This window comes from Hypanus sabinus, chromosome 15, assembly GCF_030144855.1.
Source record: "Hypanus sabinus isolate sHypSab1 chromosome 15, sHypSab1.hap1, whole genome shotgun sequence".
NCBI classification, from domain to species: domain Eukaryota; kingdom Metazoa; phylum Chordata; class Chondrichthyes; order Myliobatiformes; family Dasyatidae; genus Hypanus; species Hypanus sabinus.
Window position 1 is genome coordinate 21,101,453 of NC_082720.1, and position 27,629 is coordinate 21,129,081.

Here is a 27,629-nt window from a genome sequence, read left to right on the forward strand (position 1 = left end):
CCCAGCCACTGAGAGACTCGCAATGGAAAAGCCTATTAAAGAAGGGATACTTCACATACAGCAGTACAAATTTGGGAAGGTAAGTTCCTTTGTCTTTGTGTGTAAGTTCTTGGTATTTGCGTTCTAAGTTTTGAGAGATTTGAGCAATAATTGAGATGAGATTAGATCATTAATGTATCAAGTCTGGACTCAACAGCAATTTCCAGTAACAAAGTTCCCTTAACATATTACAAGTCACTAAATAATAGACCATTACTGATCAAAATCTAACACCTGGCCACAGAAAAATAAAAAAAGGCATTTGGCCAAGAGCTTGGTGGTAGATAGACCTTAAAAGGAGGGGAAAAACTGACCAGGTTTAGGGAGGGAATTTCAGAGTTTAAAGTCTAGGTGACTGACACCATAATCACTAAAACTTAATTTAGTGAATCGATAAAGCTTATTCAAGTATCGAGGGCAAGAATAAAATGATAGCTTGCAGAGTCACCAAACTACACAGGCTGAAAGAAATGTCCTTGTTTAAAGGTGGATGTTGTGAGGTCCTCCAGTCAAATTGTGGTGGAACACCATGATCGGCATTTAAAATTGTTTTCAAGCTCTCAAGTCTGTGGGGTCCCAGTGTGTTCTCAGATTCTAAGCATTCCTAATGATTTAAGAATTATAATTTATTCATTCAGTGAATCATTTCATCTGGAGATTCTTTCCAAATCCTTTTTAAATATTGGAACAAAGCGCGCTTCTTTTTCAGACCAGCGAGCAAAAAAATTTACAAATTCTGGTATGTACGTTTCTTTACAAACAACTGTTGATAAAAAAGTACTTCCCCTCAAATATAAACACTTGTGCATCAGACTATGATTAGATAGGACGTAGAAAAGTACAGCATAAGAACAAATCCTTCAGCCACAATGTTGTGCCAAACCAGCTAAAAATTAAATTTGAAAATCCAAAAACAAATCCTTCCTGCCTACACAATGTCCATAACCTTCTGACTTCCTCATGTTCATGTGCCTATCTAAACACCTCTTAAAAGTCTCTAATGTATTTGCCTCTACCACCAAAACGGGCGTGATAACACATGCCCTTTAAAACAGGTAGCATCCTGGTAAACATCTTTGTCACCCTCTTCAACAGCCTCAACATCCTTCTTATAGTGGGGTGACCAGAACTGTATGCAATACTCCAGATGTGGACTAACCAAAGTTCTATAAAGTTGCAATGTATTCTCCTAACTTTTGAACTCAGTTCCTTGACTAATTAAAACAAGCATTCCACAAACCTCTTAACCTCCCTATCGACCTGCATAGCCACTTTCAAGGAGCTGTGAACTTGGACCCCAATATCAAATTGCTCAGCAACACTGTTAAGGGTCGTGCTGCTAAAGTATACGGTCTGCTTGTATTTGCACTACCAAGGTGCAACACCTCACAGTTATCTGGATTAAACTCTATTTGCCATTTCTCTGCCCATATCTGCAACTGCTCTATATCATTGTGAATTCTTTGCCAGTCTCCTACACTATCCTCAACTCCACCAATCTTGATATTATCTGCAAACATACTAACCCACACATCTATATTTTCATCCAGGTTATTTATATACATCACAAAGAGCAGAGGTCCCAGTACAGTTCCCTGTGGAACTCCAGTAATTATGGACCTCCAACTCAAATAAATCCCTTTGACCACCACCCTGTCTTCTATGCGCAATCATGTTCTGAATCCGAACAGCCAGTTCACCGTGGACCCCATGCATCCTAATCTTTCAAAGGTCCATGAGGGGTTTTGTCAAATGCCTTACTAAAATCCATATAGACAACGTCCACTTCTCCACTTTCATCAATCTCTCTTCTCACCTTGTCAAAGAACTCAATGAATTTGTTAAGACATGTCTTGCCCCACCAAAAAAAAGCCATGCTGGCTCTCCCTAATTAGGGAAAATGCCCATCTATCTTATCCTATCCCTAAGGATTGCTACGTTTTCATCTTGGTGCATATTAGAGGTCTTAACAGCATGAAAATTGGCCCTTCAACCCATCAAATCAGTGTGAACTACCAAGCAGCCAATTCCACTCATCTCATTTCAATCCTCCTCAGCGACTCCCCCCCCCAAATTTTACCATTACCTGCACACTAAGGACAAATTACAGAAGCCAAATAACCCACAGACTTGTACATCTTTATATGTGTGAAGAAACGGGGGCACTGAAGGGATCCCACATCATGACAGGCAACATGCAAACACCCCTCAGACAGCCCCGAAGATCGGAATGGACCCTGATTGCTGGAGCTTGTAGACCCAGAACCAATCGAAGTGATATTTTCCTCCATTTCTTTGCAATAGTAGATCAGTTTCTATTAACTAAACAAATGGGAGATCCTATTACAAAACAACCTGAGGTAGATATTCACAAACAAGAGAAAATCTGCAGATGCACGAAATCCAAACAACACACACAAAATGCTGAAGGAACTCAGCAGGCCAGGCAGCATCTATGGTTGAGAGTAGGAGTGTCGGGCTTTGGCTTGAAAGAGATGTTGGTTCTGAGTAAGCTTCTGTTAAAGTTCCCTTTTATTTCTTTAACTATATCTAGTGTAGTAAATGACCATTGTGAGATCTTCATGCCAGATGCTGGAGTCTTGGGAGACCCAGAGTCTCTGAGGGAACTACATCCGCTTGAAGTGCATCTGGCTGCAGCTCCTTGAAGACCACGTTAAGGATCCAGCTGGATGACCTTCAACTTGTATGGGAGAGTGAGGAGATAATCCATCAGAGTTTCAGGGAAGTAGTCACCCCTAAGTTGCTGGGTGACTGTCAGGAGAAATAGAAATTTGAACAGGCAGTTAGCACAGAGCACCCCCATGGCCATTCCTCTCAATAGTAAGTATACCGCTTTGGATACTGTTGTGGGGGATGACCTCCCAGGGGAATGCCTTGGAGACCAGCTTACTGGCACTGAGCATGGGTCTGTGGTGCAGAAGAGAAAGAAAGGGAAGAGGGGAGAGGTAGCAAGAGAGGGCTCAGTAGTCTGAAGAACAGTCAAGAGATGTTTTGAGTGTGAACAGGACACCTGGATGGTATGTTTCCTCCCAGGTACCAGGGTCAGGGATGTTTTGGATCGAGTCCACAGCATTTTGGAGGGGGAGGGAGAACAGACAGATGTCTTGGTACATATTGGTAAGAATAACATAGGAAGGAAAAGCAAAGAGGTCCTGAGGAGAGAATTTAGAGAGCTAGGCAGAAAGCTGAGAAGCAGGAACTCCAGGGTAGTAATTTCTGGATTGCTCCCTGTGCCACGTGCCAGTGAGGGTAGAAACAGGATTAGGGCTTCAGATTCTTCAATCATTGGGATCTCTCCTGGGGAGGTATGACCTGGACAAAAGTGATGGGTTGCACCTGAACCTGAGGGGGACCAACATTCTCACGGGATGGCTTGTTAGAGCTACTGAGGAGGGTTTAAACTAATTTGGCAGGGGTGGTAAGAACCAGAGTGAGGGGACTCAATAAAGGATGGATGGTTAAAAAAAAGCAAAGATAGTGTTCAGTCAGGCTGTCAGGAAGGGCAGTCAGAAGATAGGACAAAATTGCAGCCAGCAGGGTGAGTATCAGTGTATTAGGGATGCAGAATCTAAAAGGGTAGCAAATGCAGCACTCAAAGTGTTATACCTCAAAGCATGGAGTATAAGAAATAAGGTGGATGATCTTTTGCACTATTATAGATCGTCCAGTATGATGTTGTGGCCATTACTGAATCATGGCTGAAAGATGGTTGTAGTTGGGAGCTGAATGTCCAAGATTACAATTGTGTCAGAGTGATAGGAAGGTAGGCAAAAGGGGTGGGGTGGCTCTACTGGTAAAGAATGGCATCAAATCATTAGAAAGGTGTGACATAGGATCGGAAAATGTTGAATCCTTGTGGGTCAAGTAAAGAAACGACAAGGGTAAAAGGACTCTGATGGCATATATAGGCCTTACAACAGGAACTAGAAAAGGCATCTCAAAAGGGCAGTGTTATTGTAGTCATGGGAGATTTTAACATGCAGGCCAATTGGGAAAATCAGATTGGTAATGGATCTTGAGAAAGTGAGTTTGTTGAATGCCAAAGAGATAGCTTCTTAGAACAGTTTGTCATTGAGCCTACTAGGGGATCAGCTATACTGGATTGGGTGTTATGTAATGAACTGGAGGTGATTAGGGAGCTTAAGGTGAAAGAACCCTTAGGAGACAGTGATCACAATATGATTGAGTTCAACTTGAAATTTGTTAAGGAGAAAGTAAAGTCTGATGTAGCAATATTTCAGTGGAGTAAGGGAAATTACAGTGGTATGAGAGAGGAGTTGGCCACAGTAAATTGAAAGGCAATGCTGGCCGGGATGACAGCTGAGAAGCAATGGCGTGAGCTTCTGGGAAAAATGAGGAAGGTGTGGGACATGTGTATTCCAAAATTGAAGAAATGCTCAAATGGCAAAATAATACAACCGTGGCTGATAAAGGAAGTCAAAACTAACATACAAGCAAAACGGAGGGAGGGCATACAACAAAACAAAAATTAACAGGAAGATAGGGGACTGGGAAGCTTTTAAAAACCTACAGAGAGCAATGAAAAGAATCATTAGGAAGGAAAAGATGAAATATGAAAGCAAACTAGCAAACAATATCAAAGTGGAGAGTAAAAGCTTTTTCAAATATGAATAGGACTGCAAGAAAATGAGAAATAATAACAGGGACAAGGAGGTGGAAGATAAACTAAATGAGTATTTTGCTTTAGCCTTCACTGTGGAAGACTCTAGCAGTGTGCCAGATGTTGCAGGGTGTGAGGGAAGAGAAGTCAGTGCAGTTATGATAACCGGGAAGAAGGTGTTCAACAAGCTGAAAGTCATCTGGACCAGATGACCTGCACACTTGGGTTCTGAAAGAGGTACCGGTAGAGATTGTGGAGGCATTAGTAATGGGCTTTCAAAAATCATTGGACTCTGGCATGGTGTCAAAGGACTGGAAAATTGCAAATTTCATTCCACTCTTTAAGAAAGGATGAAGGCAGCGGAAAGGAAATTAATGACCAGTTAGCCTGATCTCAGTGGTTGGTAAAATGTTGGAGTCAATTGTTAAAGATGAGGTTATGGAGTACTTGGTGATACAGGACAAGATAGGACAATGTCAGCATGGTTTCCTTAAGGGAAAATCTTGCCAGACAAACCTGTTGGAATTCTTTGAGGACATTACAAGTAGGATAGGTAAATGGGACGCAGTGGATGTTGTTATTTGGATTTTCAGAAGGCCTTTGACAAGGTACCACACATGAGGTTGCTTACCAAGTTAAGAGCCTGTGGTATTACGGGAAAGTTACTGGTTAGACCATTGGCTGATTGGTAAGAGGCAGTGAGTGGGAATAAAAGGATCTTTTTCTGGTTGGCTGCCAGTGACTGGTGGTATTGTGCGGGGGATCAGTGTTGGGACTGCTTCTTTTTATGCTGCGTATCAATGATTTAGATGATGGAATAAATGGTTTTGTTGCCAAGTTTGCAGATGATACGAAGATTGGTGGAGGGGCAGGTAGTGTTGAGGAAACAGGTAGGCTGCAGAAGGATTTAGACAGATTAGGAAAATGGGCAGGAAAGTGGCAAATGAAATACAATGTTGGAAAATGCATGGTCATGCACTTTCATAGAAGAAACAAATGTGCAGACTATTTTCTAAATGGGGAGAAAATCCAAAAATCTGCAATTCAAAGGGATTTGGGAATCCTTATGCAAAAACAACCTAAAGGTTACCTTTTAGGCTGAATTGGTGGTGAGGAAGGCAAATGCAATGTTAGCATTCATTTCAAGTGGTCTGGAATACAAGAGCAGGGATATGATTCTGAGGCATTATAAGGCATTGATGAGGCCTCACCTTGAGTACTGTGAACAGTTTTGGGCTCCGTATCTAAGAAAAGGTGTGCTGGCATTAGAGAGAGTTCAGAGGAGGTTCATAAGGATGATGCCAGGAATGAAAGGGTTATATACAAGGAACGTTTGATAGCTCTGTGTTTGTGCTCGCTGGAATTTGGAAGGATGAGTGGAGGGAGGAATCTTACTGAAACTTTTCTTTCTTTCTTTTCAAATCTTTTATTATTTTTATTATTATTATCCAAAATAACAAGAGTACACTGAAGCAGGTAACACTTGCAATGTCTCAAAGGGGAAAAAGCAATGTTTTAAAGATTGAAGAATGTGGTAACACAAAAAGAAGAAAAGGAAAAAGAAACCCTACTAAAGCAAAGAAAGGTGAGAAAAAAAGAACACCCATTAGTATTCAACCCTGGAGTCATGCGTCATTCAAAAAGCTTCTAAAGCTAAACATCAAACCACAACAAAAATAAATTATACCAAAATTTACAATTAGATCGTGGAGGAGATCAATCAATTAACTCAAATGATAGTAACGAGCAAATGAACCCCATTTTTCTCAAAATCAAACATAGGTTCGTAGGTTCGACTTCTAATTTTCTCCAAACTAAGACATAACATCACTTGAGAGAACCATTGTGACAGAGTGGGAGCCAACGTATCCTTCCACTTCAACAGAGTGGCCCTCCTAGCTATCAATGTAGCAAATGCAATAACATGTTTGTCAGGCCAAGGAATACCACAGATATTTTGAGGAATTATTCCAAAGAGCACAGTTAATTTGTTAGGTTGTAAATTAATTTTAAGTGCTTTAGAAATTGTAGAAAAAATTGACTTCCAAAACTGTTCCAGTATAGAACAAGACCAAAACATGTGTGTCAGTGTAGCTGTCTCAGTTTTACATCTACCACAATAACTATCAACATTAGGAAACATTTTAGACAATCTCTCCTTCGTCAAATAGTAACGATGTACAATTTTAAATTGAATCAGTGAATGACTAGCACAAATCGAAGAAGAGTTAACCAATTTCAGAATCCTCATCCGGTCCTCCGTCATAAAAGTCAAATTAAGTATTGAAACTTTTCAAATGTTGAAAGCCCTAGACAGGGTAGATTTGGAAAGGATATTTCTCATGTTGGAGGAATCTAGGACAAAAAGGCACAGCTTCAGGTTAGAGGGGCATCCATTTAAAACAGAGATGTGGAGAAATTTCATTAGCCAGATGTGGGTGAATTTGCTACCACGGGCTGCTGTGGAGGCCAGGTCTTTGGGTGTATTAAAGGGAGAGAGTGATAGGTTCTTGATTTGGACATGGCATCAAAGGTTATGAGGAGAAGGCTGGGGAGTGGAGCTGAGGAGGAGAAAAGGATCAGCCAAGATTGAATGATGGAACAGACTCAATGGGCCAAATGGCCTAATTCTGCTCCTGTGTCTTATGGTCTTTTGGTCTATAAGAGTAAACAGTCGACATTTCAGACTGAGACTCTGTTACAATTGTCTGACATATCCATGAGGGCCATGTATTCAAACAATCAGGAGTCTCCAGCTGACTCTTTCAATCACCTTAAAAACACCCTGTTTAATGGCATAATGTAATAGTTCTTGAAAAAAAGACAGATGGAGGTGGAGGTAAAAGAGGGAGTGGAGTTGCACTACTTATCAGGGACAATACCACAGCAGCACACAGAGGAGATGTATTGGAAGGATCAGGCACTGAGTCCATGGTGGAATTCAGAAATAGGAAGGGTGCAATCACACTGAACTTCAGCCCCCTAATAGCCAATAGGACATTGAGGAACATATATGTAATCAGATTAAGGGAATATCTAATAATAATAGCGTTGTTGTCATTGGGGATTTCAACTTCCCTAATATAAACTGGAACCTTCTTAGTGTAAGGGGATAAGATGAAGCTGAATTTGTTACGTGTATACAGGAAGGCTTTTAAGTCAATATGTGAATGGTCCAGTGAGAGGAGGAACCATTCTGGACCTGGAGTTGGGTCATGAGCCTCGCCAGGTAACTGATCTTTCAGTGGATGAACAGTTATGGAACAGTGACTGTAACTCCTTAACTTTCAGGATAGCTATAACTAAGGACAAATATGGTCCTAAATCGGAGTAGTACAAATTATGAGGGCAATATTAACAGCGACAAGGAGATGGCAAATGAACTAAATGAGAATTTTGCGTCAATCTTCACTGTGGAAGACACTAGCAGTGTGCCAGATATTGAAGGGTGAGAGCATAGAGAAGTGATCGCAGTTACTTTTACAAGGGAGAAGGTGTTCAAAAAGCTGAAAGACCTAAAGATTCATAAGTCACCTGGACCAGGTGAACTGCACCCTAGGCTTCTAAAAGAGGTAGCGGTAGAGATTGTGGAGGCATTAGTAAAGATCTTTCAAAAAAATCATTGGACTCTGGCATGGTGCTAGAGGACTGGAAAATTGCAAATTTCACTCCATTCTTTAAGAAAGGATCAAAGCTGCAGAAAATAAATTATAGACCTGTTAGCCTGACCTCAGTGGTTGGTAAAATGTTGGAGTCAATTGTTAAGAATGAGGTGTTGGAGTACTTGGTGACACAAGACAAGATAGGACAATGTCAGCATGGTTTCCTTAAGGGAAAATCTTGCCTGACAAACCTGTTGGAATTCCTTGAGGAGATTACAAGTAGGATAGGTAAAGGGGATGCAGTGGACATTGTATATTTGGATTTTCAGAAGGCCTTTGACAAGGTGCCACACATGAGGTTGCTTTCCAAGTTAAGAGCCTGTGGTATTATGGGAAAGTTACTGGTTAGAGCATTAGCTGATTGGGAAGAGGCAGTGAGTGGGAATAAAAGGATCTTTTTCTGGTTGGCTGTCAGTGACTGGTGGTATTGGGCAGGGGGTCAGTGTTGGGACTGCTTCTTTTTATGCTGCGTATCAATGATTTAGATGATGGAATCGATGGTTTTGTTGCCAAGTTTGTAGATGATACAAAGATTGGTGGAGGGGCAAGTAGTATTGAGGAAACAGCTAGGCTGCAGAAGGACTTAGACAGATTAGAAGAATGGGCAAGAGAGTGGCAAATGAAATATAATGTTGGAAAATGCATGGTCATGCATTTTCGCAGAAGAAATAAATGTGCAGACTATTTCCTAATTGGGGAGAAAATCCAAAACTCTGAAATGCAAAGGGACTTGGGAATCCTTGTGCCAAACAACCTAAAGGTTAACTTGTAGGCTGAGTTGGTGGTGAGGAAGTGGTCTAGAATACAAGAGCAGGAATATGTTGCCAAGGCTTTATAAGGCACTGATGAGGCCTTACCTTGACTACTGTGAACAGTTAGGGAATAGTGACCACAACTCCTTATCTTTCAGTGCATTAAGCAAGAATGAAGAAGGGTTAATTAGGACCACCTTTTCTCTGGCAAGTCCATATCAGACATGTGGAGGTGTTTAAAGATCAATTACGCAGAGAACAGGAAATGTGTGCTTCTACTGGAAGGAAAGACAGGATGGAAAGATAAGAGAACCTTGGATGTTCAGAGAGGTGATGAATTTAGTCAAGAAGAAAAAGGAAAGGCATGTAAAGCTTCAGAAGTCAGAATCAAATGAAGCACATAGGATTATAAAGAAGCCAGAAAAGAACTAAACAAGGCAATTCGGAAAGGCGGGGGTGGGGGTGGGGGTCAAGAAAAGTCTTTGGTAAGGTAGGATATATATATGTACATCAAGAGTAAAAGGATAACAAGGGAAAGGATAGGACCACTCAAGAGTAAAGGGAACATTCACTTGGATGCAGAGAATGTGAGTGAGGTACTTAATGAGCACTTTGCTTCAGCATTTACCAAGGAAAATGATATGGAGGACCAGGAGGTCAGTGCCTAGGATATAAATACATCAGGGCATTTAGAGGTCAAGAAAGAGGAATTGTTGGGCCACCTAATGAGCATTAAGGTCGATGTCCCCAGGGCCTGATGGGATGTACCCCAGGTTATTGAAAGGGGCAAGAGACAAGATTGCTGGGCCCTTGGCCAGTACCTTTTTGTCCTCTCTAGTCACAGGCAAGGTCCCAGAGGTCTAGCAATTGGCAGAAAGTTATACCTCTATTTAAGAAAGGAACAAAGAAAATCTTGAAACCTGTAGACCAGTGAGTCTCACATCAGTTACAGGGAAATTTCTGGAGAGAATTCTTAGGGAAAGGATTTATGAGCATTTGGAAGCCCATTGCCTAATTAGCGAGAGACAGCATGGCTTTGTGCATGGCAGGTGGTGCCTTACCATCTTGATTGAGTTTTTTGACAAGGTGTTAAGAGGGACTGATTAAGTTAGGGCAGTGGATGCTGTACAGATGGACTTTAGTAAGGCATTTGACAAAGTCTTCATGGGAGGCTAATCCAGAAGATTAAGCTGCATAGGATCCTTGGCAAATTGGCTGTTTGGATTCAGAAATGGCTTGCACAGAGAAGATCGAGGGTAATGGTTGAAGGGATTTACTCTAACTGGAGGTTTGTAATTAATGGAGTTCCACAGGGATCAGTGCTGGGACTTCTGCTGTTTGTTATGTATATAAAGGAGCTGGAAGAAAATGTAGAAGGGTGGGTTAGTAAATATGTGAATAGGTGAAGTGGTGGATAGTGTAGAAGTCTGGCAAAAAATACAGTACAACATAGGCCAGTTGCAGATATCAGCTGAGAAATGGCAGATGGAGTTTAACCCAGATGAAGGTGAGGTGTTGCACCTCAGTAGGGCAAATGCAAGGAATCAGTACACTGTTGAGGGCAAGGTCCTCAACAGTGTTGCTGTGGAGAGACAATGGGCTCTAAGTTCATAGCTCGTTGAAAGAGGCTACACAGATTGATAAGGGGGTTAAAAAGGCTTATGGAATGTTTGCTTTTATTAGTGGAGGCATTGAGTTCAGCATTCAGGAGGTGAGCTTGCAATTTTATAAAACACTGGTTAGGCCAGATCTGGAGTATTGTGTACGGTTCTGGTTGCCCCACTATAGGAAGGATGTTGAGGCTTTGGAGAGGGTGCTGTAGAGGTTTACCAGGACAGTGCCTGGTTTAGAGGGCTCGTGCTATCATGAGAGACTGGATAGACTTGCATTGTTTTCTCGGGGGCATCAAACACTGAGAGGAAAAAATGGTGATACAAACCATACTCTAATGTACAATTCACCTGGTGTAGGGTAGTAGTGCTGATGAGTTGGTGGCCAAGGTGTTAAATGACACAGAATATTGCAAAACACATAATACGTGTACTGATGACATTGGCTTGTTTTTTATGTTGAGGAAATCATGTTTTTATTCATTGCCTGGGTAACCTGGCTCGCTATTATTTTTGGAGAGGTAGAATCCCAGTACAAAATGACAGCTCACTCCAGATTAGACCCATTCACAGTGTGGAACATGTGCACAAATATCAATTTGACTTCATTTGGAGGTTGGATTTAAACTGGTAAAGTACTTATGACTTGGAAAGGCCAATATTCTTCACCAGCAACTGGTGAAATCCTTCACCCTAGTTAATCCTCATTAATCACTAGTTATGAGTCTTGCCAGGACTATTGGTCCCTGTATAATTCAGGTGGAGTCTGTCCTATTGGAACAGCTCCCTTCCTTCCCAATAATAGCCAATATCTCACGAATTCAACCCCACATCTCCCACACCCAGTCTTTGAGCCACACAGTTCACTCTCTGATTTATTAACACCGTGCCAATTTCCATGTGGCTCAGTTAACAATCCAAAGATTATTACCTTTTTGAATCTGTGGTTTAATTTAGACTATTCAACTTCCCTTGGCAGAACCTCTTTCCTTGTTCTTGCTGTATTCATATGGACCACAATAATGGAATCATCCCCCTCGCACTCCAAATTCTTCTGCTGATCAGATGAGGTGTCCTAAACCCAGGCAAAAGGCAGTCAACACAGCCTTCAGGGCTCTCGCTCCTTACAAAAGAGAATTATGTCTATACCCCTGACTACACTTCCCTCAATTACAACAAAATTTCTCTTCTCTCCCCTCTTTTCAAGGGCTCCCTGAACCATGAGCCACAGTTCAAATACTCAGCCTTTCTACAGTCCCCACTCTCATCCTCATCAGGAGCAGCAATCTCAGACCTGTTGGGCAAGCTCAAGGGCTGAAGCTCCACCAGCATTACTTCTTGGATACCCCCACCTACCTCACTTGCAGTCACATCCTCTTGTCCCTTGTCACAGACCAGTTTTGAAGTGTTGTAGTTAATCTAATGGATGTAAAATGCCTCCTGAAACACAGTGTCCAGGTTACTCTCCCCCTCCCTAATGCACTACAGTGTTTGGAGCTCAGATTCCAGGTCATAATTTTGCTGTGTATTGTCTTAATTTTGAGCCTGAGTTCTTCAAGTAACTAACACTTCCTTCAGATATGATCACCAGAAACCACAACAGAATCTGTCATCTCCTTTTTCATGCAACTGCAACACATCATCCTTATTTTATCTACGTTTGTAATTTGTTGTAATTTGGCACCTTTCTAGTTATATAAAGCTTACCTGTTACTCACCTGTGCCTACTTGTTGAAGCCGTTTGAACCAAAGATTCAGAACTTAGAGCCCACTCATACAATGGCCAATCCAAAATGGGCTCTGCCTTTTCTTACTGAAGCCTCTTGGGCCAAAGCCTCAGTTCTGCATGCTAATGCTGATCCACTCCAGCAATGGCTGCCCCACTTTAACTTACCTCCTTTTTATTAGCTCAAGTGAAACTCACATGTAACAGGACCTCCTGTTTCTACTGTTCCTAGTCTTTGCAGATCTTGTTATCTCTGCTCCAAAGTGAAACTTACACGAAACCAGACCTGCCATTTTTAATGATTCCTGCTCTTTCCTTTTAAAATGGACTTGAAAGGCAGGTTTATCCTGCAGAGGCTGGTGGAAATATTAAAGGAGCTGCCAGAGGAAGCGGTAGACTGAGTAAATTATGCCTCACCACCAGAACTCATCAATAGTTCATTTGGCTGGCAGTGAGCTGCATCATCACAGTCAGATTCTTACTGTACACGTGACATATCATCCCCAATGCACACTGCACTTGAGACAACTACAGTGGGTAAGAGAAAGTCAGCCACCTCTTTGCAAACTGCTGATTTACTAAGAGCATGTGGAGAAGGATGCAGGGATCCCAACAGCTGCATAATAGAGGACTCTCTGACCTATGGGCAGACATCAAGTGCTGCTGGTAGGCGATCAGCTCAGTGAAGGACATCAGTTGGTCTGCCCAAAATTTGTTTCTCTTCCAGCACCGCAAGATATCTGTCAGGGAATGCTGCAGACTGGCACAGGCTAGGTAAGCTGAGGTAAGCACTGGAGCTTCGTGTGGCCAGTGCAAAGACTCTGATGAAGGGCCACAATATGGACTCCTTCCACTATTGCACACAGAGGGACTGAGTTGAGAGGGGGGGCAGCCCCTCAATCACTGAAATAGTGTATCATGACCGAAGGTTATATGAGTGGTCGGAGGGACTGAGTTGGGGAGGGAACCCCTCAAACCTTAAAATGGTCTATCATTATCATGCCAGGGGGCCAAATGAGCAGTAAAAGTGCTACAGTTTAAATCATAACTTTACATTACTGATTGTAATTACCTTGAATGGAAAAGTTTTGTACTGCTTCTTACTTTATATAGATTTTAAAAATTACAATTAAAGTTAATTTTGAAATATAAACAAAACTGTCCATTTGCCTTCACAGACGCTGCCTGATCTGCTGTATTCCTCAAGGAGCTTGTTTTTGGCTCTAGATTTCAGTGTCCACAGCTCCTGGCATCTCTCTCCTCTTCTTGGTTCCCTCCCCCTTCTCCTTTTCCTCAGCCCCTCTCTTCTTCCCACCTCTTTCACAAATCCATTCCCCACCTTCACCCCAATCACTTCCACTCTCACCCACCTCTTTTTCTTTCTCTCCCCTTAGTTTATCCACCTCACCACTGTCTTCACCCCCTTCTCCATGATTGAGCATTGTCCATTGAAGTTTGAGTTGCTTGGCCACCTTAATCGATAAGGAAACAGGCCCCTAGATAGTAGGTAGGGACAGTGGGAGTATTGTCCATCCATTCATGCATGTCACTAATTAGTTGACCAGGCATTTAGCTATAAGATACACATCAGCCAGGAGCTGACTGAGTGCACATTTCGCAGATTTATGTGTGGCGTCCATTGTTGACCAATGAGTAGGTCCCTACCCTAGCGAAGAAACGGTACGATGCCAATGCTTCGGCAGTCCAATCAGGGTGAATTATAAAATAGCCGATCTTGATTACTCTTATTTAAGATAATGCCAACCTTGTGGGCTATGAAGCAGCGTCCAATTAGAATAGTAATAGTGAACGTGAGTGAGGGTTGTTTAGACTTTTTAACATTGGCATGACTACAAACACGGTAATGATTCTTTGTCGTGAATTTTACTCTGTATGTCTGCCTTCCTTGGACAAGCCATGGAGGTATGACACTAGTTGTAGATCTTTCCAGGCTACCAGTCTATCACTTATCCCTGATGTACTATGACTGGCCCCATAACATCCTAAAAGTCCATAAATGTTTGTAAGATGTCCATTGTTAGCCATATGGTCAGTCTGCAAATGTCCTTCACGAACATCTTAAAGCCCTTGATCCCTAGGCCCGCATGCCATCAGTCTGTTATTTTTTTCCTCCCAGAGAGCTCTCGCTCCCACCACAAAACCCAAGTATTGCATTGTGTTCACCCCTGTTAACTCTTTAACTTGCTGAGACAGGTGCTTGTATTCATCCTCCTTCTCCTTCCAAGTCTTTTTGAGGGACTGCTAGTTGTCCTCATACTTGATAGTTACGTCTACTACAACTGCTCTTCTTTTCTTCATAAAGACAAGGTCAGGTTTCGAAAACAATCGGTCCTCTGCCCTTAAATGAGGTTCAACAAACATTTCCCAACAACTGTTCCCTGCTTTCTCTTTCAATTTATCCACGATCTTGTTGTTCCTTTTGATTCTAAGTTCTTGACAGATAGACACCACCCGGAGATGTGCGCCTGAGTCTCGTTAGCTATACCACATCTCCTACTGGTTTTCACTCTGTCTGGCCTTCCCTTATTCCTCGTGCATCTTGTAGGGTACTGGCCACATTTTCGCAGAAAAGCATGAACTAGCTGGTAGCCCTTGGCTAAAACTGTCGATGTTGACCAAGTTCTCTTCCTGAGCTAGTTCCATTTGTTTCAATGTGGCCCTTATCCCTCTAAACTAGTGATCCATAGACCCCTTGCTTAGTGGCATTGGGTCATGACATTAAAAAAAGGGAGGGAACTCCTGCTCTAAACCTTTTCTAACCAAGAACTTGTCAACTGTTTTAAACTGTTGTAGTTTACCCACTCTCCCACTTCATCTGGCAGCTTCTTCCATATAGCCTTCACCTGCTATGCAACAAACCTGCCCCCCCCCCCAAGTCCATTTTAAATCTATTCCTATAGTTTTAGACTGACTTTAAATCTGTGCCCTCAAGGTTTAGACTTCCCTACCTTGGGAAAAAGTCTGAGACCACCCACCTTACCGATGCCCATCATGATTTTATAAATCCCTTGCTGGTTTCAGACAAAATGATCCCAGCCTACTCAGACTCTCCCCATAACTTAAGCTACCCAACCCTGGCAAGGTTCTTGTGAATTTCTGTTGTATTTTCGCTAGCTTAACCACAGCTTTTCTATAGTACAACAACCTGAACTGCACTGACTACGCGAAGCGCAGTCTCACCAATGCCTTGCACAGCTGCAGCGTGACTTCCCGACTCTTATACTCGATGCCACAACTAAGTATGCTATACACCTTTTTCACCACCTTCACATACCTACAGTATGTTGTCAGCTTTGTGAAACTATCTACGAATACCCCTAGGTCTTTGTTTTACAAAGTGCTCTGGGGCCCTGCCAATTATTGCTTAAGTCCTGCTTCGGTTTAACTTGGTAGAGCTGCATGTTTGAGTGCTCGAAGGGGGCGCTGATGATTTTTTTTGCTGGTAGGGGAGGGGAGATCGTTGCTTTGCTGCTGCTTATGCGTGGGGGGGGAGCTGGGGGGGACTTTGGGGTCCTAACATTTAACTGTCATTCATTCTTTGGGGCACTCCTCTGCTTTCGTGGATGGTTGCTGCATGTATATATGTCTGGACATGCCTCTCTGCTGACTGCTCCTGTGGCTCGTCCCACGGATGCCTGGATAAAGGTGATTGTGTCACTGCTCCTCCCACAGTCATCCAGCATGGACGTGCTCTGTTTTACTGCTAATAAAAGCCTTTCAGTATTTACTCTACTTCCAGTCTTTTGGAGTTATTGATAGTGAAGAAAAAGAATTTCAGAATGTATATTGTATACATTTCTCTGACATTAAATGTACTTTTGAAACCTCTGAAACTTACTGAAATGGATCACTTCACACCTGTCTAAATTAAATTCCATCTGGGTTTCCTACTTTGAGTTCAGATATTGTGTTAACTTCAATTAGTCCTGTTCAATGTCAATCATATAATCAATTTTGGCATAATACTATACATAAAGATGAGCTTTCTGTATTCAGTGCACTCGGAAGATCAGATTTTCCTTCATGCTCTGGTGTTGATTGAACTCCTTTTGTAATTTCAGAAAGTTTGGAAGAAAAGTTGGTTTATGTTGTATCCAGGGAGTTCACAGAGCATTGCCAGGCTGAAACAATCTGACATAAAAGAAAGCGGCATCTCCTCGGACAAAGCTAATTCTAAAAAGGTGGATAGGATTATTCGTCTGTCCAACTGTGTCAGCATCAGTCAGATTCAAGGGGAAAACACTCCGAAAGACATGACTGCATTCTGCATTAACACCATGGATAAAAACTGGACATTGGCAGCTCCAAATCATGAGCTGATGGAATGGGTCAACTCCCTCTGTGATCTGGCATTTGAGGTAGGTAAAGTACAGAAAGGCAAAACTTAAATCTCTTATGATTAGATCTACTGATGGCGCAATAAGTACAGTACTTTGCTGCCATTTTTAAAAAATGGTGGAATTCTATAACTCTTGAAATAAATCAAAATAAGAAAGATTTAATTCGAATTCCCCTCATAGAGTTCATTCACCTCAGGGGCAACTAATCATTTTTATCACTAGGATTCTGGTTCCAACTCAATCTGTACTGAGGGGGTAGAAAGACCCTTTGTTTTTGGTTGTAAGGATTCTGTGATTCAATGTGAAATGTGTTTAGGAATTCTCAGTTAGATTGATAGTCATATGGCTATACTAGAGAAATTTTCCCCTTAAAGCATCAATTGGCAAAAGGACGGTTGTTGGAAATTCAAGACTACAACTGCAATATTGTGCAAAAGTCTGAGGCATGTATTTAGAGCTCGGGATCCTAAGACATTTGCACTGTACTGTAATATTTTAATCTATTGCACTGTATTGCTGCAGCAAAAAAAACGCATTTCATGACATATGTGAGTGATGATAAACCTGATTCTGATATGGGTCTGTACTGTGGACTGAGAGTGGGAAGCGGGCAGGGAGAGGGGAATCATGGTTGGGAAAAGAGGAAGGGAGCAGGAACCGCCAGAGAGACTTTCTGTAATGATCAATAAACCAGTTGTTTGGAATCAAATGACCTTGCCTCAAGTCTCAGGGCAGAATGAGTCTTTACCCGCACCACCCTTCAACCCTGGCACTCCTTCTCTGCCAAATGCCCCACACCCCTCCCACGCCATTCCCAACACCCTTCGTTCCTGCCAGATTTACAGACGTGCTCTTTGCTCCACATTGACAAATGCAGCACCCGAGCTAAGGCTGCCTAAGACTTCTGCACAGTAATGTACATGCACTGCATATGTGCTCTTCCAAAGATGGTACAGAGTGTTCCTGTAGCAGGAAGAACAGAGTGGAGGGAGATTCTCTCTGCATCTTGGCCATGCCACATTGGAACCAAGAGCACTGCATGTTAATGAAATATGCAAGAAAAGGGATGAAAGAATGCCTTCCAATTATAAAATGCCTTTCATGTTCCATTCAGGGCACCAGCACTTCACTTGTCAATTAAATCCATTTTTTAGTGAAGTCACAGTTGTAACAACAAACTTAAAACAGAAGATTCCTAGGATTGTCTTTACAACATTGCTCGTCATGTAATGTTGCTAATGTCAATATACATATCAGATTACCCATAAAGTTTTACAAAAAAAATGAAAAGAGGAGGAAGTCCTTTCCACAGATTAGAGAATCTGTGGGATTCGCTGCCCAGGGAAGCAGTAGAGGCTACCTCATTAAATATATTTAAGGCACAGTTAGATAGATTTTTACATGGCAGGGGAGTTAAGGGTTATGGAAAAAGTCAATGACCAGATCAACCATGAATGGTGGAGCAGGCCTGATAGGCCAGTTTGTCAACTTCGGTTCATACTTCGTATGTTCTTGTGTATGCTTGTGCAATAATCAATTCCATTGTTGCATTGGTAACTTTACTGGATAGCATATTTAAAAAAAACAGCATGTGTTATCTACAATGCACCAGGTTGCTGCTAAGCACCAGGATGAAAATATTCACAGCAGTCAGCCTTGGCTGTACAGTACCCTGGGCTCACTCCAGGATTACCCTGTTACAAAGTGGATAGCAGTGCAGCAATATTATATAGAAATAGAAACTTACACTCAGCCTTAACTTTTGTTCTGATCTATTTGTTTTGATGGCTGTATGTTGCCAGAATGCCAACCTGAGGAAGGCCAATGAAGATCTTGCCGCAGCTGGTTCCACATTATCCAATGATACATTTTCAATGAAAGAAAATGAGCTTTACTCAACGATAGCACAAGGTCTGGTAATACATGTGTTATCTACTGTAACGTTATGTAGAGCATATAACAAAGATGTCATTGTTGTTCATGCTAGCATTGCCTAATCATAGAAAAATGTTAATAGCTTTGTAAACTAGATTTGCAGGCGGGTGGGAACTGAAGTGAAGAGGCAGAGGATAGGGCACAAGTAGAGACAGCTTGTGAGGAGTTTGTAAGGAAGGATAGGCAGATGATAGAGCAAAGATACACAGCCTGATGGTTTGAGATGTATCTATTTTAATGCAAGGAGTATCATAACCAAGGCAGATGAACAGAGCATGGATCAATACGTGGAACTATGACATTGTGGCCATTACGAGACTTGGATGTCTCAGGAGCAGGAATGGCTTCCGAGTGTGCCAGGCTTTAGATGTTTCAAAAAGAACAGAGAGGAAGGCAGAAGAGATAAGGTATGGCATTGCTAATTAGGGATGGAGTCACGTTTGCAGAAAAGGAGGAAGTCATGGAGGGTTGGTCTGCTGAGTCAGTGTGGGTGCAAGTCAGAAACAGGAAAGGGGCTGCGTGATTCTTATAGACCCCTCCCAATAGTAACAGGGATATCAAGGAGCAGGTAGGGAGGCAGATTCTGGAATGGTGCAATAATAATAGGGTTGTTCTGACGGGAGATTTTAACTTTCCTCATATTGATTGGCATCTCCTTAGCGCAAGGGGTTTAGATGGGGTGGAGTTTGTTAGGTATGTTCAGGAAGATTCCCTGATGTAGATAAGCCAACTAGAGGAGAAGCTTTTCTTGATCTGGTATTGGGAAATGAGCCTGGTCAGGTGTCAGATCTCTCGGTGGGAGAGCATTTTGGAAGTAGTGACCACAACTCTGTCTCCTTCACTATAGCGCTGGAGCAGGATAGGAGCAGACAATTTGGGAAAACATTTAATTGGGATGGGGGAAATAGGCAGGAACCTTAGAGCAGATGTTTTCAGGGAAATGCATGGCAGAAATGTGGCAAATGTTCAGGAAACATCTGCATGAAGTTCTGCATAGTGTATGTTCCATTGAGGCAGGGAAAGGATGGTAGAGTTAAAGAACCATGGTAGCAAAGTATGTAGAAAATCTAATTAAGAAGAAAAGCTTATGAAAGGTTCAAGAAACTAGGTACTGCCATAGCTCTAGAAAATTACAAGGCTGCTAAGAAGGAGCTTAAGAATGGAATTAGGAGATCCAGAAGGGGCCATGAGAAGACCTTGGAGGACAGGATTAAGGAAAACCTCAAGGCATTCTACAAGTATGTGAAGAGCAAGAGGATGAGCTGTTTGAGAACAGGACCAATCAGGTGCAATTGTGGAAACAAGTGCATGGAGTCAGAGGAGGTATTCCCTTAGTGAATACTTTGCTTCAGTATTCACCAGGGAAAATGACCTTGGCAATTGTGGGATGAATTACAGTGGACTGAAATGCTTGAGTATATAGACGTTAAGAAAGAGGATGTTCTAGAGCTTTTGAAAAGCATTAAGTTAGATAAGTCACTGGGACAGGATGAGATATAACCCAGGCTACTGTGGGAAGTGAGGGAGGAGATTGCTGAGCCTCTGGCGATGATCTTTACGTCATCAAAAGGGATGGGAGAAGTATCAAAGGATTGGAGAGTTGCAAATGCTGTTCCCTTGTTCAAGAAGGGAGTAGAGATTACCCAAGAAGTTATAGACCAATGAGTCTGACTTCAGAGGTGGGCAAACTGTTGGAGAAAATCATGAGAGGCAGGATTTTTGAGCATTTGGAGAGACATAATCTGATTAGGGATAGTCAGCATGGCTTTCCCAAGGGCAGGTCGTGCCTTACGAGCCTGATTGAATTCTTTGAGGATGTAATAAAACACATTGATGAAGGTAGAGCAGTGGATGTAGTGCATATGGATTTCAGTAAGGCATTTGATAAGGTTCCCCATGCGAAGCTCCTTCAGAAACTAAGGAGGCATGGGATCCAAGGAGACTTTGCTTTGTGGTTCCAGAATTGGCGTGCCCACAGAAGGCAAAGGGTGGTTGTAGATGGTTCCTATTCTGTGTGGAGGTTGGTTATTAATGGTAAGACTCTCGGCAGTGTGAAGGATCTGAGAGTTCTTGGGGTCTGTGTCGATAGGACACTCAAAGCTGCTGCGCAAGTTGACAGTGATGATAAGAAGACGCATGGTGTGTTGGCATTCATCAACCATGGGAGTGACTTCAAGAGCTGTGTGGTAATGTTACAGCTATATAAGACCTTGGTCACACCACACTTGTCCCCACGACCCCATTTGGTTAGACCATCTGTGTTCATTTCTGGTCACCTCACTACAGGAAGGATGTGGATACTATAGAAAGGGCACAGAGGAGATTTATAAAGATGTTGCCTGTATTGGAGGGTGTACTTTATGAGAATAGGTTGAGTGTACTTGGCATTTTCTCCTTGGAGCAACAGAGGATGAGATGTGACCTGATAGAGATGTATAAGATGATGAGGGGCATTGATCATGTGGAAAGGCTTATTCCCAGGGCTGAAAGGGCTAACACAAGGGGGCATAGTTTTAAGGTGCTTGGAAGTAGGTACAGAGGAGATGTTGTGGGTAAGTTTTTCACACAGAGTGGTGAGTGTGTGGAATGCACTGCTGGCGAGGATAGTGGAATCGGATACATTAGAGTGTTTTTAGAGACTCAGATATGTACATGGAGCTTAGAAAAATAGAGGGCCATGTGGTAGGGAAATTCTAGGCAGTTTCTAGAATAGGTTACATGGTCGGCACAACATTGTGGGCTGAAGGGCCTGTAACATGCTGTAGATTTCTATGTTCTATGTTCTAATTGCTATAAGATATTAGAAGTAGATTGTATGACTGCTCTGTCATTTATTAGGATCGTGGCTGATCTGGCCATGATCCTAATCCTGCCTGTTCCACTTTCCTGCCTGTTCCCCATGACACTTGACCTGGACAAGCTAAAGTTGCTTTGGTTTAAAGAAGGTTCTTTTCCTTCTTCTTGGGCCATTAGCTCCCAATGGAGCATAGGTCATCCATGGCCTCCCATCTCCATCATCCACAAAGTCGATGGTACGGTTGGAGTTCATCAATGTTTCTGTAATCCATTGCATCCACTGTATACGGGATTGGTGTATGGAGCTTCACCAGAGCCCTGTTGGCCAGCCTGACCTGTTTCCACCTCTCACAACGGGGACGGAGGGTTGGAGTTTGAGAGGCTTAGAAAAGGTTCAGGATGCAGAAAATTATGATGGGCCTAGGTAAAACAGCTAGGAGGGTCCCATTGCCCTTAGTGGTGAGTTAAAAAGTGGAGAGTGGAGGTTTAAATTAATTGGTAGTTGGATTAAAGGAGAGAAGCTTGGATACACAGAGAGGGTGAAGTTGGGACGCAAATTACTCCCCAAAAAAGTGGTAGAGGCTTTGAACTGTAGCGAACCCTTATCACATTTAAACAATATTTAGATGCATAGTTGAAGAGCTATGACTTCGAGGTAGCTCAACGTGTTAGAGCTGTCACCCTTAGATGCCTAGTCAGTTCATAGTGTTTCTGATGCTGGGGAGTCAACACTCCTGTCAGGCTTTTTAGACTAGCACCCCTTCCCTCTACTATCGATGCATTATCAACATTATATACTGGGGAAAGGCAGAAAAGTGGGGTTTAGAGGCATAATAAGTCAGCCAATGCTGAATGGGAGAGCAGACCCAGTGGGCTGAATGGCCTTATTCTGCTCCTCTTGCTTATGTCTTATACAGGAGTGCTGTGGCTATTTGGAAAAATGCATAATAAGAGTTAAAGTTCTGGCCTGTTGCCAACAGAATACATGCATAGATCGTCGGGTCATGTCCTGGAAACGGAAGCAATGTGAAAATGCTTGTTACTCAAAATCACAAGCCTGTATAATCAATAACTGAACCTCAGAACTATTATTTGCAATCACATAACAGGTTAGATTTATTTCATTGATATTAAAGCTTTATATCAAAAGCAATAAAATCATTAGTAGTATTTTCCACAGCTACGCCTGATAACCAATTCACCGTGACCGTGAAGAAGACTGTTGCTTCCACCAGATGCAATCTTCAAGGAAAGTACATGTTCTTCGTTGAGCAGGACAGCCTGATCTTGAAAGATCCTGTGACTAAGAAAGTTATTTATAAGTGGCCTTACCAACTTCTGCGGAGATATGGAACAGATGAGGTGAAGTTCTTTTGCATTTTTATCTTCATTTTACCATGTATTACATTCTTGCCCTGTTCTGTTTGTAAGCAAATTGCAAGGGCTTTTCTGAAATAAAATGTGCCCAGACCAGTGCGGTGCGGTGCAGACTCGAGGGGCCGAATGGTCTACTTCTGCACCTATTGTCTATTGTCTATTGTATCAGCCAGTTCCAATTGAAATCAATTTGATATACACAGCTTGAGATTAATTCTTCATCAGTGCAATGGTCAGTACAGAGGGCAGAGTAATCGATATGATTGGTGTAAAAAGCATAGTGCTACAAAGTGGCCACTTTGTAGTAGATAATATTGCCCATGGTTTTAACATCTGACTATTTCAGAATGAGCTGAAGGTAACTCATCATAGTGCTCTCATATCCAGGCCATTTTAACACCAGATGTTATTTATATAACCCTGGACTGTCTGTTGGAACTGGCATGTTTGATGTTGGAACACGATTTAGGGAGCCATGTTGGGAGTTCTAGGTTTTTGGATCATTGTGGACGTTAGATCTCTGCCTGTTGGGTTTCACTTTCTGATCATCATCTATCGAAGGGTGAGGAGCAGTCATCTTATTGTCTTTCCAGAGAATAACCCACTTCCTGACCACGTGCAGTTTTGTTATGCCTGTTATCTCCCAAATCAAATCTTGATGTGGCTGCATCAGTAATGGGCTCTGTGTGAGTGAGGAGGGACCTTAATGTCTGCACGGAAACATGCAGCACCAGGAACAGACTCTTGTAGCCCTGCTCATTCACAACAGCCAAGATGCTTATCTGTACTAATTCCATTTGCCCGCATTAGGCCTGAATCCCTCTACATCTTTCCTATCTGAGGACCCATTCAAACATCATTTCAACATTGTCATTATATCTGCCTTCAACAACAGCTGCAGCAGTTTATTCCAGATATTCACCACCTTCTATGTAAAAAAAATTACCCGTCAGCTCGCCTTTAAATTTCCCCTCTCAGCTTCGAAATTCCCCTGCTCAGAAAAAAAGCTTTTGACTGTCTATCCCATATATCCCCTTTTAATTGTAGAAACTTTTATAAGGCTCCTCCTCAGTGAGAAAGCATTCTGTCCAATCCTTTTCTGTAACTTCAGCCCACATTCTAGGCAACATCCTCATGAACCACTTCTGCATTCTGGTGCTAAAACGTCCTTTCTGTAGGTTGGTGAGTGTTCCCAATAAGCAACTCACAAAATGCTGGAGGAACTCAGCTGAGTCCCTTCTCCAGGAGTGAGAAGGAAAGGGGAAGATGCCAGAATAAAAAGGCAAGGCGGGGAGGGAGGCTGGCTGGAAGGTGATAGGTGATGCCAGGTAGGTGGGATAAGTGAAGGGCAAGAGAAGAAGAATCTGATAGGAGAGGAAAGTGGACCATAGGAGAAAGGGAAGGAGGAGGGGACACAGAGGGAAGTGATAGATAGGTGAGAAGAGGTAAAAGGCCAGAGGGGGGAATAGAGGAAGATGGGAGGGTATTTTTTTACCGCGAGGAGAAATTGATATTCATGTCATCAGAAAGGAGGCTACCCAGACTGAATATAAGGTGTTGCTCCTCCACCCTGAGGGTGGCCTCATCTTGGCACAGGAGGAGGCCACAGAATGACATGTCGGAATGGGAATTTAAATGTTTGGCTACCGGGAAATTCCACTTTTGGCAGATGGAGTAGAGGTGCTCGATGGATCGGTCTCCCAATTTATGACAGATCTCACCATTGTAGAGGAGGTAAAGGCAGGTCTAGTGGTGGAATACCTTTGGAGATGGCAGACGTTGTGGAGGATGATGTTGGATGCAGAGACTGATGGGGTGATAGGTAAGGACAAGGGGGACTCTATTATTGTTAAGACGGTGGAAAAATGGATTGAGTGCAGAGGAGATGCGGATGAGGGCAGCACCAATAGGCGAGGGAGGGAACCCCCATTCTTTGATGAAGGGGGACATCCCTGATGTCTTGGAATGGAAAACCATGTCCTGGGAACAGATGCAGTGGAGACAAAGGGACTGAGAAAGGGGAATAGCATTTTTATAGCAGATAGGGTGAGAAGACGTATAATCGAGATATAGGAGATAGGGAGGGAAGAGGCATAGTTGAGATATAGGAGATAGGGTGGGAAGCGGTATAGTCAAGTGTAGTCTAACCACAGATTTGTACAACTGCATCATGACATCTTAACCCTTAAATTTGATACCATCAATGGAAATTATTTCAAGCCAAATAAGGCCAGTTTGGCCTCTCTTGTATTTCATTGTAGGCTGGTCACAATCTATTAGTGAATGCTTACTAGTGTTTCAGTGCACAGTGAGTACTCTAACATCAAATGGACAACCTCTTCCATTTTTACAAGCTTGCCTAATGTGCCATTTCGTATCATCCCAAGTTACCTAGTGCTGACCACACCTGGTGTATGGAAATAGTCCACCCAATGCTGCACAGTCTAAACTGAAAAGCAGATGCCTCCTCTTAACCGCATCAAAACCCTGCGTTCCAAGTGGTAGAGGTAACCTTCTACGCCCTATCTGAGGGTTCCCATCCATCTTGCTCTTTACCTTAATTGTGAGGGAGTGTAACATTCGTAAGTACACACTGGCAATCTCCCAATTTCTATGAAGGCTTTTGTGTGCTTTAAGGGACACCTCATTCTGCACTATATTGTTTCCATTCGCCTACCACAGCTTTTTGTCTTGTGGAGTCTACCCTCTAGTCGGAGGACCAACAGCTTATATTCCAGCTGGGTAGTCTCCAATATGATGGCATTAACACCAAATTCTCGAACTTCCAGTAATTGCTCCCACCCCTTTCACTATTCCCCATTCCTATTTCCCTCTCTCCCCTCATCTCCTTTCCTGCCTATCACCTGCCTCTGGTGCTCCTCCCCTCTCCCTTTTTCCCAAGGCCTTCTGTCTTCTTCCATCAGGTTCCCCCTTCTCCAGTCCTTCATCTCTTTCACCAATCAACTTTCCAGCTCTTTACTTCACCCTTGCCTTCTCCCGCTTTCACCCCTCACCCCCACCTTCTTACACTGACTTCTCATGTCTGTTTTCCAGGTCTGATGAAGGGTCTCAGCCTGAGACGTTGACTGTTTACTCTCTTCCATATTTGATGCCTGGCCTGCTGCGTTCCTCCAGCACTTTCTATGCATTACTTCTCTACAACAAGCTTCTTCTTTTCTGAGGTTCCTCTAGAACCTGTACAGAAGCAGTGGCAAATGATACTGAGACTCCCTAAGTATAGAGATTACTTGGTAGCTTTGTCTGTAAGAATTTTACTGAATAATTAGTGTGGCATGCTACTTTGTACATTCCAAATATTGTCACAGTGTAACTGATGATTAAACCTACCTACTGATACCTTACTATGGCTTGTCCTAGTCCCCAGTCTCTGATAAAATGAAACCCCTAGACCCTTGACTTCTTTTAGAGCCAAGCTGGTGAACTATCTACAAGCTTGTATTGGGTAAGTACAGGACATGGCATTTGGTATCAGTAAGGCTTCAGTAACAGTGACCTGGAATCAGGATAACAAGCAACTTTGATTTGACATGGTTTCAAGTTCAAAGTTGCCTCCTTTTTTAGTTTGCTGGAAGTGGGAACAACACATGCAGTTGGATTTGTTACACATGATAGACCTAAAATGTGATGTATATTTCTATAATATAATATAAACCAGATATAGCTTTGTGAAGTTCTATAGCATGCCAAGGTCTGACACAAATCTTCTTTTATGCAGGATTCATTCATGTTCGAGGCAGGCAGAAGATGTGATTCAGGAGAAGGGGTTTTTTTATTCAACTCAAAAGAAGTTGGAAAAATTTACAACAAAGTTGACGCAGTTGTTAAAGCAATAGAATCAAACAAAGAACATCAGTCAATGAAATCCAACTCTGAGACTTCCACAGAATCCGTCAGAAAACAATCAAACATAGCAAGCTTCTCTCAAGACTTGTTCATCCAAACATCTCAAGGTGGAAGTGGGCATGCATTGAAGATTGATCAAGACACTGAGAAAGTTTTGAATACATCCAAGAGTAAATCAAATCAAGAATGGAAAGGCAGTAGCTCAGCCTGTGGTGTTGAATTAAATGTGGAGTTGGGTGGGAAAAACAAAGGTATTTCTGCAGAAGAAAGAGAACAAGTAGTTTATGCCACTGTTAATCACTCTAAAGGTAGATCAAAGAAAGAGAATACGGAAAACATAACACATGATCCTATGGAATACAAAGAAATTGGGAAAGATCATGATTCTGAAACAAGTCCAATCTATGAGAATATTTCTGATAGAAAATTCTCATTTTCCTTCAATATGGAGTCATCTTTCCCCAAAGACATAGAAAAGCCAATTTGCCAAAGTTCAGGGAAGAATATTGAAGATCAGAATGAAGATCCTGACTCAAGTTATGAAAACATTGCACCTGAATGGAGTCAGCAAGTTATGGAAGATGACCAGAAAAATAGTCTAGCCAATCAGAAAATTGATGTGTATGCAACAGTTGATCAAAAAAAGACTAAGGAAAGAGGGGCTTCCCCAAACAATGAAATCTCAAAGCTCACAAAAGAAAAGTTTCCTCCTGGCTTCCATGAGATGCTTTCTGACCTATATGCTGTAGAATTGAGTAAAACACGAGAAGGCAAGGTAGAGAGTGGTGGAAAATTCGACAGCAACAGGGGAAGAAAAGGACAAAAGATTGTGAGGTGAAAGGTGGACATGATACTTAAGAGAGAA

The 27,629-nt window shown here is 42.4% G+C and overlaps 1 protein-coding gene across 1 annotated transcript; it reads left to right on the plus strand.

Annotated features, from left to right (window-relative positions):
* Positions 1–27,602, plus strand: LOC132405354 (uncharacterized). The gene is made up of 5 exons (XM_059990097.1): positions 1–79; positions 16,514–16,810; positions 18,595–18,703; positions 22,704–22,885; positions 26,637–27,602. The coding sequence occupies exons 1-5, from the start codon at positions 23–25 to the stop codon at positions 27,600–27,602; spliced, it is 1,611 nt and encodes a 536-aa protein (XP_059846080.1). The 5' UTR covers positions 1–22.
* The last annotated feature ends 27 nt before the right edge of the window (positions 27,603–27,629 follow it).

What these genes read in the sequence shown, in the direction of transcription:
- LOC132405354 (XM_059990097.1), top strand. Translation starts at nt 23, where the DNA reads ATGGAAAAGCCTATTAAAGAAGGGATACTTCACATACAGCAGTACAAA. An exon ending in AGCAGTACAAATTTGGGAAG is followed by an intron (nt 80 to 16,513) that starts GTAAGTTCCTTT and finishes TTGTAATTTCAG; the next exon opens with AAAGTTTGGAAGAAAAGTTG. An exon ending in TCTGTGATCTGGCATTTGAG is followed by an intron (nt 16,811 to 18,594) that starts GTAGGTAAAGTA and finishes GTATGTTGCCAG; the next exon opens with AATGCCAACCTGAGGAAGGC.